Genomic DNA, 11,540 nt, shown 5'->3' with positions numbered 1-11,540 from the left:
GTGTGTTGAAAAACAGCCCAAACTAGCCTAAAACCAGTTTCATTTTTCTGCCCTGGGTCCTTTTTTTATTGATTTTACAGCAAATTTCTTAAGCCCGGCTCAAGTTTCCTAATTTTGGGGGGGGGGGGGAGCTCCCATGGTTAATTTTCAACCTAGAGAGGGAATTTCATTACCCGTAACGAATCATTGCGTTTCCACTGATCGATAATGCATAAATTCCCCCAAAACATTGATTTTTGTAGCTTATTACCCTTTAAAAAACAAGAGTTAATGTCACACCACCATTTTAACGGGATTCCTTTGATTCCAGAAATTTTCAGGCACCAGGATGAGTCTGGTGGGGCTGTTCAATTTATTTGGGGCAAAAAAAGACCAAACGGCACGTGCTGTGTTTCTTGGGGGGGGGGGGGGAATTTTACTGGGTGGTGGTGTGCTGAATTAAGAAATGTATAAATGAGCAGAACTGGGATTTGGAGGGGGTTTTTTGGCTGTGGGGCACAGACAGGGGCTGGCATTTGGGGGAGAGAAGGATAAATATGGAAAAAATATTTGGAAAATGGGAAAAAGACGAAGATTTTACTGAAATTGTCTTTTCTGAGAGTTAAGCAGAAACCACGACATGGCAGCAGAGCTGGGGGGGGAAAGAAGAAATTCAGCGGCACTGAGGAATGGGACTGGTTCTGCACTGTTGAGTGGATTTTTAACCTTTTTTACAGTGATTATTTTTAACTGAAAAATCCCCTTTTTTCATAGGTTGTGGGTCAGGCTTGCAAGGTTGGGGTTCACAGGGATTCTACTGATTTTTAGGGGTTTGCACATCATTAATAGGCAATTAATAGGCTCCCCCCCAGGAGCCGCATAAATTCATCCAGCTCCTGCATGGGAAGTTTGAAATGTACTTTTTTTTTTTATGGGCGCACTGAAAATTGTCTGGAAATGGGAAAAAATAATGCTGGTCAGCAGTTCCAGGACTTTTCGCAAATCCAGTGGTTGGTGTGGGAGCATTTGTCATCGTTCCAGATGCCGCCGGGTCCGATGCTGCCGCAGTCCTTCTGGTCCTTGTCTTTGTTCTCCGACCATGTGTTCCAGTAGCTGGAGAAAGAAGGAGAAAAAGGAAAACAGAAAATAAGAAAAAAAAATAAAAACAAGCCCCACAGCAGTGGAGCTCTCTCAGGAAGAGGCAAAATTTGTATTTCGAGGGAAGGAAACAACTAAAAAACTCCTTTTTTTTTTTTTTTTTAAACCACCAGCAAGAAAACGCTCTGATAATACCATTTTTCCAACATAAACCCTTTGACTTATGTAAAACTACCAAAACCCTATGTTTCGGTGGGTCAACTTCACCTTTTTCCATTTATTTTCTAATTATTTTCCATTTTGGGGGAATCTCTGGAGGGAGTTTTTACCTAATACTTGTATGTTCGCCATTAGTCCAGACCCAGGTGCCTTCCTCCAACTGATCCGTCACTCCCAGCCAGTACGTGCTGCTGCTGTTAATATTGTCCTTCAGGAACTTCTAAAAAAGCAGAATTAGTTAAAACAGCCCCAGAACAATAATTCCAGGGAAGACAGAGAATCTCGAGGCTTTTGGCAATTAAGGTAAGGTCATCGCTGCGATACCTGAGCAGTATTTTTTGGTAAATATTGAACAATTTGGGTGTATTGAAGCAAAAAGTGCATACACAGCACTCCGGAAAGGAGATGTTGACGTTTTTGCTCTGTTTTTAGCACTTTTTCCTAAAACGGGAAGTCATAGTTGACTGAACTCAGCTTGGCCATCAGCGCTTCTCTCCGCCTCCAAATAACTCTGAGCCTGATGGCCAATCTTGGTGAATTTGAGCCAAAAAAAAGGAAGAGTTTAGAGTTCCTGTGTTTGCTGGAGTAGAAATTCTCCAAGAAAAGGGGTATTTTAGGCACTGTGTAAGCCAAGAAACTGGTTATTTTTCACTTGCCAGCAGCTGACTGACCTGCTCCTGCTCCGAGTTGATGATGACCAGGTGAGCGCCTTGGTCGGCGCAGATCTCCTTTGCGTCCAGCCAACTCATCGTCTCTGTCGAGAAGGAGTAGCAGCTTTTCTCAAAGATCTTCCAGCCGGCCGAGCACTTCTTGTTGTCCAGGACAGATCTGCAGATCAGCGCTGGAGGGACAAGAAACACCCCCAAATGCAGGTGAAAATCAGTTTTTCTCTGCTGGGGAAACCTCCACGGCTTCCCTGGTAGGGTGATATCTCAAAATTGGCATAAATCACCCAAATTTTCCATCCCTAAGACCACTGTGGTCTTTCTGGGTTAAAACCAGGAGGTTTCTCTCCTGGTGCACAACGAGAGACCATCAAGACAGTGATCGCGGCTTTACCTGTGATGTCCTGCAATTCCTCGTAGTATTTGTGCATCCCGGTCCGCATCCGCGTCTGTTCCCGTTGCGTCTCCGACAGCTCCTGCCGCACTGGGGAGGGCAGCAGGGTGAGCGACCACCGCCAGCCCCGTCCCCTTGTCTTTTTCCTGCTTCCCCAGTTCAGTTTACCCAAATCTTGAGCTTTCTCCCCCAGGATTTATTACTTTTCCACATGGAGAAATCTCAATCAGGGCTGTAAAAGCTCTTACATCACCAGCTGCCAGCTTTGCTGCGTGGTTTTTTTCTATTTGGGTGACATTTTGCTGCAATATCACCCATAATATGATTTAATTAATCACTCATTTGGCAGCGGTTAAGGATTTGGCCGATTATATTTGACTTTTGCAGAATTTTCTGTAGGATTTACATCCTTCCCTTCCCATAACCTTTAACAGAGATAACGGGGTGGATTTTCTCCACAGTAAGATCCTAATCAGGATAAATCCTGTGATATCCCAAGGGCTGATTTGCTCCTGCTTGCACCCTTTTGGGACTAATTCATTCAGGATTGGGGCATGAGCTCAGTCGGTGTCCAATCCACACCGTTACCCCGGTGTAATTCCCGGTAGAAATCAGAAACAAGGCAAAGTCGGTGTTGCTTCACTAAGAGATGGAGCAGAACCAGGAGCTGCTCGAAAAGACAATTCAGTTTTTCCTTATTTTATACCAAAAGGCAAAACCGGTGCCAGGAAAGAGCCAAACACCAAAAAATCAGTGTCTCCCAATCACCATTAAACTTCACCACAGGGATGTGAGTCCGAGGACCTACCGTTGGCTTGATTCTCCGAGTAGTTTGACCTCAAGAGCTTTAATTCCGCCATGATTTCCATCTCTGAAATGAAAATGAAAGAAAAAACGTGGATGGATCATACCGAGGAATCTCAAGTGGCACCTAAATTTGCCCAATTTATGGCTTTTTTGGGACAAGTGGGGAATTCCAGAGCAGATTCTAAATTTGCCCAATTTATGGCTTTTTGGGGCTGAGTGGGGAATTCCGGAGCGCATTTACTCTGGATTTACACCCTGTAGCAAACAGGGAGTGCTGCTGGTGCAGGCAGAAGGAGGCTGCAGCCAGATATAGCGCGCTGGGGGCAATTTGGGGATAAAACCCTAGAATTCACATACCAAGGTAGAATTAAAACCAAATTGTGACGACAGACAGGCTTTAGCCAGTTTCCATGTGGATGGACACTTAAAGCATCACGGGCACAAGCCACATGTTATTTTTAACAGTGAAAATGCTTTTTTTGGGGTGTTTTAACCAAACCAGCTGCTTCCCGGCCCAGTGGGGACCCTTCTGGGGACACTTACGCTTCACCATGGCCAGTGCAAAAAGCAGCACCCACGCGGCAAAGCTCAGCGCTACCAGGACGTAGAGGATGGCCACCGATGTCACCCTGCGGCTCTGTCCCCTGCCACCTCTGGGGTCCGAGTGACCTGTGGAGAGCAGCATGGGAGAAATCGGGGAGGAATCCCGGTTTCCCATGTCTGGATCTGGCTGAGGCCTCCGATGTGGGTTAGCAGCATCGGTCAAGAGCTACTCACCTTTTTGGGAAGGATTTGGAGATGCCGGTTTCCCCGCAAGGATGTAAACCCCTATTGGGAGGAAGGCAGGAGTCACTGGGTGATGTTTTGGGGGCATTTTATGGCCAAATCCTGCTCCGCGGAATTCCTCAAGCACACAGGCGATGTGGGGAGAGGAGGTGGGTGCTACCTGTCCCTCCTTTGCTCCTCTGGCTCTGCAGGTCTTCATCAGTCACCGGTGTCCTGTGGCCACGATCCATCTCCGACAGGGACACGTCGTCATAATCGTCCTCGAAGCTGTCTGGGGATGCTATGCAAAAAGAAAAATGGATGAAAATTGGGATTTTAGGCCAACTGGGAATCCTGTCCCTTAATGATCAGCTGGATTCTTTGGAAAGCATAAAAAAAGGCAATTCACCTTTCCCCTTTGGTAAATCTGCAGCACCTCTGGCAAGATTTTTACATCCTTTTCTCAATCTATATTGATTTTATCATTTTTATATATAACATTGCTCCACTCTTTCAGAGCCGAGTTCTCCCCTCGGCTGCAAACCCAAGCAATTCTGGTGAAGTCTGAAGCTCTCCATGGTGGGAGGGGATGAATTTGAGCCTGCAAAGGTGCAAACACTGGCTCCAAGAGTGAGGATAGAGAGATAAATTTCCTCTCAATCCCCCAGCGTGGACTTTCAGGATATTTTGGGGGCTATTTGATCTCATTTGACAGAAGGAACCAAATCTGGAGAGAAATGCTGCGTTATAGCGAGACGTTTGACCAACCGAGCTGAAAATAAAGCCCACTTTGGCCTCGGGGAGGCACCTTGGGGAGTTCTGCTTTCCATCCATGCTACAAAAAAGCCTGACAAGGTGAAAAAATGATGATTTACCTGGTCTGAAGTCACCCACGGGTGTCATTTTCCCAGCAACGGAGTAAATTCCTGCCAAAAAAAGAAAAGGAAAGTAAAAGAGCATTGAGGATAAGGGGAGGATCTTCAAAACCACCACTAGTGCTTCTTCAACCCTGTTGCCACCAGCAAGGAAGTTGCCGATGACTTTTTTTAAGGCCTGGCGTGGAGTTTACACCTGAAATTGGGGCCAAACCTGGAGATTTAGAGGCTCTCGAGCGCAGAGTGGGACCCACATGACTCTGAGCGCCCCAAAGGCTCCGTACAACAGCAGTGCCCCGCCGGCATATTTGGACAGCGCCGCGCTGTGCCGAGACACCCACCAGCCCCGAAAACACACACCAAGGACACACTGAGGACACGGAGAGCAGGGGGGTCTCCCCAATTTTACCTGCTTGTCTCACCAACCGCTTGGCGGGTGCCAGTGGGGGACCCAACCAGTTGCCATAGGTCTCCTGCCGGGCCATGCTTTGCCGAGGAGAGTAGCCGCGCAGGCGTCTGGTGGAGAGCTAAACGCCTCGGCACGCGTGCCGGCACACCCCTCACCACCTCCGGCACCCCATTTTGGCCAGTGGTTAGGCCCTGAGCTTTCGGTTCCTTCTCCGCAACGGGGCGGTGGTGACATGCAAATGAGCGGCGAAAGGAGGGCAAGACTGCGCTCTTCCCCGTGCAAAAAATACATCTTTTCAGTGGACCGTGGGATTTGGTGACTTTGGGGATGACGGATTTGTTTCGGGGGGAGGAACGGTGACGCCATAAGAGCTCTGCCACCAATGAGAATTTGAAGGCAGCTCCCACATCGGTTTGCGGGTTTTTTGTAGGGATTATAAATAAAACTGCCACAGTGGCACTTACAAGTGTTAAACACCGCACCAGTGAAATCCCAAATCTTCTAGCGGAGCTGCTGCCCGCACCAGGAGGGGAATCCGGCGGCAAGGCCTTTCGGCAAAACAGGCGTCGCGCTTCAGCACCCGCGAGTTGGAGATTTGCATACGCGCTCTGAAAACATGCTTGCGCCTCATCTTCACTGGTCTCTCTTCCCTTTTTGGTTTTCTTTTTTACCTAAACCCTGGGAAAAAAGGTGCGCACCAACCCTCCTCGGCGCCACGTCGGCTCGATTGACATGAGTTTTGGTTCGAATCGCAATTGAAGCACTTTATTTATGAGGTGGTTTTTCCTGATTAACAAGGCAAGCGATACGTTGAGCCTCAGCATAATAGGTAAACGGCTCAAAAAATGTTAACAAATACCCCAAAAATCTCTAAACCCACCCCCTCACCTCCCCCCAAAAGTGACCCTCTCAAACCGTTTAACCCTTCCATCACAGCGCTGTGCCCACCTCAGGCAGTGCACCTCACTTTTGGGAAGTGGAGGTACCCATTTTTGGATACCTTTTTCCCCCCAGAGTCTCGTGTTTTCACCCTGTGCTTGGTTTTGCCAGGTTTTTACTGTTTTTTCTCCCATTTTTTAAGCCCCGGCAAGGTAAGCAGGCGGCCCGGGGAGGGGAGCCACTAGCAGCTGCGCTCACAGACCCAAGTCTCGGCGTTGGAACAGGTAGCGTCGTTCCAGTGGCCACTGGAATAGATGGTGGCACAGTCCTCGCCCTGGTGGCCCACATTGTTGGGTTCCCCGCTGTTCCAGAACCTGCGGGGAGCAGGGGGGCACACTGGTTTGGGTGGAAAGCTCTCCGTTTGGGAATTTGTTGGGTTTTTGGGGGGGGGTGTTAAGTAGGGGGGAGTCAGGTGGAGAGCACACCAGCCCCACAACATTTTTCGAGGAGGGCAACAGGCTCCCAGAAAAACCACCTCCCCCCGTTTAACGTAGCAATGCAATTTCAGTGATTTTCCCCTTTTCACCCTATTTAATGTAGGAAAATGGCTCCACTTTGATCGCAGTGTTTTTCCCAAAATCCCAAGAATGAGGAGATCTGTTCAAAATAACCCCTTTGACTCGGTGCAGGGTCTCAGTCCATTCCTGAGGAGGGGGAACCAAGCAGGTGCAGGGGCTCCTTGCATGTTCCCACCTGGGTTTTCAGCCCCAAAACCAAAGTGAATTTGGGGGGAGGGAGGGGGAAGCCAAAATCTTGCCTGCAGCAGGGTGGCTCCTCTTACCTTTCCCCCCACCCGGCATTTTCAGGTACTGTGGCAGCATGAAACTTATTTCCGTGCTTTTCAAGCACTAAACCAGAGTCTGGTGCCTTTTTTTCAGTAAAAAAGGGGCTGAGGGAGAACAAAGTTGATTTGGGGGGGGCAATTTACCCTCCGATGAGGCTAAAAACGTACGAGAGAGAGAGGATGCGGCCGTCCACCCACTGCCAGTTGCCTTCTGTGTGCATGTCGGTCAGACCCAGCCAAAACACCCGATTGTCCATGATGTGATTTGCCAGAAATTTCTGCAAACGGGGAGGGGGGGAAAATGAAGCATCATGAGCGGAAGCGGAAGGCGACAGCAAAGGGATTCAGTGGCACCGAGGCCAGCGCCGGGAGTCAGTGACATCAGGGAGCCCGTCCCTTGAAGGGAACAACCATAACGTGCCACAAGTGTGATGAAAAATGCAACGTTTCCAATTGCAAATGGAAAAAAGTGCTGAAATTTCTAATACCTGGAGAAAGAAGATTTTTTTCAGACCCAATGTGCTTTTTAAAAGCCAGGCTGGTGAAAGGACCGCTCTGAATGGGAGGCAGAGATCGTCTAAATTGGGGTAGAAATGCTAATTTGTGCAGGGTTTGGGTTATATTTCTGTAATTCAGTCTATAACTTCTGTCATTTCTAAATAATTTCTGTAATTTCTATATGATCACAAGAAGGGATCACCATGGAGCCATGGTGTATCCACCCCAAACTCAGGTGAGCACCTCTCGTACCCTGGGAGGCCTCTGGAATCACACAAGAACCTAGCAGGGCAGCCACTTCCCCCCAGCTTTTCCCAAAAAATCCTTAAATCACCCCCGCCATTTTAGGGACAGATTCATGCAATTTGGCCAAATCCCTTCAGAACCAAGCGGGAACCTTGAACAGTTACATTTTCCCCCCTACGCAGGTAGTCTTGAGTCACCTGTGCTTAACCTCCAGCTTTCTGTTTGGGGAATTGGAGTCTAATATTCTTCTAAACTCATAAAATCTGGGGATTTTTTTCACTTTTTACAGGATTTCTCAGCTTACATTTTCCTGCTCAGTGTTGACGATGGCCAGATGGCTACTGAAGTTGGCGCAGAATTCTTTAGCGGCCAGCCAAGGTTTGGTGGTGGAAGAGAAGAAATAGCAGGTTTTGTCAAACTGCTGCCAGCCAGCGGGGCACCTCGTGCAGATAATTTCTGAGGGAAAATGGGGGGAAAAAAAGAAAACGCAGAATGCATAGGCAAGCACAGGGGGACGCCCACAGGCTCAGCCCGACTGCTGCCCCTCACCTGAGAGGTTGCGCGTCTCCTCCAGCGCCACGTCAAGGAGCGCCGACACGCGGCTCTGCCCCTGCTTCACCTCTGCCAGCTGCCGCAGCACTGGCTCCAGCCCGTCCCTTTCCTCTGCCAGGGAGAGAATAAGTTAGCTGCCGCAAAGATCTAAAAAACCCATTTTTGTCTCCTTTCCCCTTTTCCTTTCCATCCTAACTTACACCATAGCTTTAGCTGTGTGTTTTCCTGGTGCGAGTTACCGTTCTCTCAAATTCAGGCAGTAAAACCTTAAAGCCCTTTTGTTAAATGATCTTTTTATTATCAACAGGCTGAGAAAGGCTTTTTTTCCTTTAATGTACACTTAATGTTATCTCAAATTCATTAAGATTGGCTTTGTGCACTCCTGGTGCACATTTTAGGAATCTTTGGAGCATCTACCCAATACCATGTGTTTTGGGAATTGAGGAGAAGGACGGAATTTAACAGTTTTCCATCAAAATCAGGCTCTCACCCAGGACACGGAGGCGATCTGACAGCTCCTTCCCGCACTCCTCTTTGCACTGTGTCATCTTCCACCGCACGTTCTCCACTTCTTGTGACACTGGAAGGAGAAAAAACTCTGCTTTTGGCCCCATCTCACCACTGCCTGCACCCAGTATTCGGGATTCTGCCCAAATTTCCCCAAAACCACCTTTTCCTTGGCGTACCATTCAGAAGTCGGCCGTGAATTGCCTTGAGCTCACCAGAGAGCTGTTTATCTAAGAGGAAAATAAGAGGAGAAAGCTCAAAACAAGCCCTGACCATCTCTGTCCTGATGGAAGGCAGCTTCGGTTCATTTTTTTTGCTGGAAAAAGCACCCTGGGAAGCGCCAGGGGGAAAATCCATGCAGGTATCAAGGATGCAGTGGGTGCCAGGGAGCCATTGTGGGGCGTGATGTCATACCGAGGGCGCGCTGGACCTCCGAGAGGTTGTGCCACGCCGTTGTGTGGCTGTTCTCGCTCCGTATCCGGGCTTGTTCCAACACCTCCCACACCGCGGATACTGGAGAGGAGAAGAGGAGAGCACTTGCCTTCACTCTAGATCCAGCCCTGGAGAGTTCACAGGCTGCAAAAGAGCCTTCAATCCTAACTTGGAGGCACGTTTTGCTCCATCTGCTGGTGTTTTCCCCCAAATTGTGCCCGCCCCATGCTTGGCGATCAGAGCAAGGGGCACACGGCGGACTCACCTCTCTGGAGGTTCACGATGGTGAGAGCCATGAAGAGCACGAAGGTGAGGGCCAGAAGCATGTACAGCAGCACAACAGCTCTCTCGGGAGACAAGGCTAGGATGGACAGCATTGCCGGGGGTGAAATGGGTTGAGGCAGCCCCAAATAACTTGCCCCCCAATGGGTATTTTCTTAAAGAAGAGCACAAAGAGGAGAGATCCCCGCAAAACAACCTCTTGAGTGGCCCCACCCCCTGTTCTCCATGCTCAAAACTCTTTTTCCTAGATTGCGACCTGACGGAGGAACCAGGTGTCGAAATTTGGCTATAACTTCAGAAAAAGGCTGGTTTGAAGAGCTGAAACCCTCCAGTTTCATGTCTCTGGATCCTCAAAGCCACTCCCTTGCCCCAATACCTCCTTTAGGTTTCCTCTGCTCTTCCTTCTCCAACTCCGTCCCCTCGGCAAAATCCCATTTCTCGTAGGTGCCAACGGCATCTTCGCCTTGTGACATCTCTGATCCTTTTTCTTTTGATATCACCCCAATTTATGTGGAGGGGAACACACGTCATCTCATCCTGAGGGGAAGGAAATGCTTGCGTTTCATAATTCTGATTCCTAGAAAAAAAAATCTGCGCACTCAGGAGCTTTGGAGCGGCCGATACGCTTGGGCAGCCCCTCGCCATGTGTTGCAGCCCATTTCCCTGTTGATTTTCAGAAGAATTCATTAAAAAACACACTCTGCTCTTCTCAAATGAGGCTGGCACCTGCCTGAGGAGGCAGTGTTTGGAGGCTTCATGCCTTAACGGTGACCGGTGTTCTCAAAGGTGAGCACCTAAATTTAACTTTTTTTCTTTGGTTTGGTGGGAATTCTTTAGCATTTTGTTCAGCATTTTTGTGATTTCTTGTGTTTTTAATGCAAGAAACTTAGCGTTCTGAAAATCCTCATTTTTTTGAGTACCGTTTCCTTCATTCCTTCTCCAGAAGATTCTTTTCATTGCCTGAATGCCCTCAGGGCTTCGAGCTAGGCGTCCGCTGGGCTGGCTACCACAGTAAACGAAAGTTAGAACTTATTAATAACTTCACCATTGACCGATTTCAGCTGAGTTTCACAGAGGCACCCTGGGAAAAGCAAACACAGCCAAAAGTTGAACGTCCCTCACTCTGGTTCCCCTGCTCTTGGGGCAAGCAGCTTCCTCCTTTTGTCCAATTTCCCTTTTTTTGATCCTGAATTTAGGGGAAGTCGAGGCCAAACTTCTCCCTGGGGTGGCCGCTCATGCCCTTGGGCCTCCGGCACTTTCCAAGAGGCAATGGAGTTGGGTTTGGGTTGCAATGCTGTGAATTTGGCCCACACGCTCTCACGGTGGTTCCCCTCTCTGCTGACAGCATGCAGTTTGTCCTGGTGCTTTTTAAGCGGAAAGAATTGAAAACTGAGATAAAAGTCAAGAGAGGACGAAAACCACCAGCTCCCACCCCTCAACCTCCCCCATCCTTACCTCTTTAACCTTTTTTAGGTTATTTTAACTTTTTATTTTTTAAATACTGAAGCCAGAGTGGTTGAAAATCCCTTTAAGCTCCTAAAAAACCCACTTCTCAGCACTGTTAAAAATATCCCCAATGGCACCTCAGCACCCCCAGGCCCTGGGGACACCCCCAGTGTCCCACACCCCCATCCCTGGGCTCTTTAAGTGTCCCCGTATCCCTGTCCCTGGGAATACCCCGTGCACCAGCACTCCTGTCCTTAGGGACATCCCCAATGCTCCCCAAACCCCTGTCCCTGGGGAACTGGGGACTCTAGTGTCCCTGCATCCCTGGGATCACTGGGGACCCCTAGTGCCCCAAGCCCTGAATCCCTGAGAAACGTGGGACCCCTATTACCCCCATTATCTGGGGAACTGGGGTCCCTATTCTCCCCATCCCTGGAGCTCCCAGGAGCTCCCAGTGTCCCCATCCCTGGACCTCTGTGGGACAGGGGATGCTCGTCACCCTGACACCATTGTCAGCGGGGAACTGGGGACCCCCACGGTCCTCATACCCAGGTCCCTGTGGGAATGAGGGACCCCCCCATCACCCCCATGTTTGGGTAACCAGGGTTGCCTGACACCTTCGTCCCTGGGGAACTGGGGACCA

The 11,540-nt window shown here is 49.1% G+C and overlaps 2 protein-coding genes across 6 annotated transcripts; both read right to left on the bottom strand.

The window, feature by feature from the left end:
• Window positions 1–267: 267 nt before the first annotated feature.
• Window positions 268–5,779, bottom strand: LOC138687903 (hepatic lectin-like). 2 transcript variants are annotated; one of them, XM_069797550.1, is made up of 10 exons: window positions 5,676–5,779; window positions 4,803–4,853; window positions 4,109–4,228; window positions 3,940–3,990; window positions 3,706–3,831; window positions 3,164–3,226; window positions 2,356–2,445; window positions 1,968–2,137; window positions 1,407–1,516; window positions 268–1,092 (listed from the first exon to the last, which is right to left on the bottom strand). In XM_069797550.1, exons 2-10 carry the CDS (start codon window positions 4,828–4,830, stop codon window positions 957–959), a joined length of 894 nt encoding a protein of 297 aa, XP_069653651.1. In that variant the 5' UTR covers window positions 4,831–4,853; window positions 5,676–5,779; the 3' UTR covers window positions 268–956. The 2 variants fall into 2 exon arrangements, with proteins under 2 accessions (XP_069653651.1, XP_069653650.1); XM_069797549.1 differs by lacking the exon at window positions 5,676–5,779 and adding an exon at window positions 5,212–5,423.
• Window positions 5,780–5,960: 181 nt separating this feature from the next.
• On the bottom strand, window positions 5,961–10,013 carry LOC104314660 (asialoglycoprotein receptor 1-like). Of its 4 annotated transcripts, none has more exons than XM_069797545.1 (9): window positions 9,828–10,013; window positions 9,435–9,605; window positions 9,152–9,313; window positions 8,917–8,967; window positions 8,721–8,810; window positions 8,228–8,341; window positions 7,983–8,134; window positions 7,079–7,212; window positions 5,961–6,464 (listed from the first exon to the last, which is right to left on the bottom strand). In XM_069797545.1, exons 1-9 carry the CDS (start codon window positions 9,922–9,924, stop codon window positions 6,332–6,334), a joined length of 1,104 nt encoding a protein of 367 aa, XP_069653646.1. In that variant the 5' UTR covers window positions 9,925–10,013; the 3' UTR covers window positions 5,961–6,331. The 4 variants fall into 4 exon arrangements, with proteins under 4 accessions (XP_069653646.1, XP_069653647.1, XP_069653649.1 ...); XM_069797546.1 differs by having other exon boundaries at window positions 9,435–9,530; window positions 9,828–10,001; XM_069797548.1 differs by having other exon boundaries at window positions 9,152–9,250; window positions 9,435–9,530; window positions 9,828–9,988.
• Between the last annotated feature and the right edge of the window lie 1,527 nt (window positions 10,014–11,540).

This window comes from Haliaeetus albicilla, chromosome 11 (genome assembly GCF_947461875.1).
Source record: "Haliaeetus albicilla chromosome 11, bHalAlb1.1, whole genome shotgun sequence".
Taxonomy (NCBI): Eukaryota; Metazoa; Chordata; class Aves; order Accipitriformes; family Accipitridae; genus Haliaeetus; species Haliaeetus albicilla.
Note: the sequence above shows the minus strand (reverse complement) of the source record. Positions and strands in the feature narration are given on the sequence as shown.

Excerpts from the sequence above, each read along its gene's own strand:
- LOC138687903 (XM_069797549.1), bottom strand. The coding sequence starts at position 5,287 with ATGGCCCGGCAGGAGACCTATGGCAACTGGTTGGGTCCCCCACTGGCA. Across the intron at positions 4,854-5,211 it reads GCGGTTGGTGAGACAAGCAG|GAATTTACTCCGTTGCTGGG; the intron begins GTAAAATTGGGG and ends TTTTTTTGGCAG. Across the intron at positions 2,446-3,163 it reads CTCGGAGAATCAAGCCAACG|TGCGGCAGGAGCTGTCGGAG; the intron begins GTAGGTCCTCGG and ends TGCCCTCCCCAG.
- LOC104314660 (XM_069797545.1), bottom strand. The coding sequence starts at position 9,924 with ATGTCACAAGGCGAAGATGCCGTTGGCACCTACGAGAAATGGGATTTT. Across the intron at positions 9,314-9,434 it reads CATCGTGAACCTCCAGAGAG|CCTGTGAACTCTCCAGGGCT; the intron begins GTGAGTCCGCCG and ends GCTCTTTTGCAG. Across the intron at positions 8,968-9,151 it reads GGAGGTCCAGCGCGCCCTCG|ATAAACAGCTCTCTGGTGAG; the intron begins GTATGACATCAC and ends TTTTCCTCTTAG.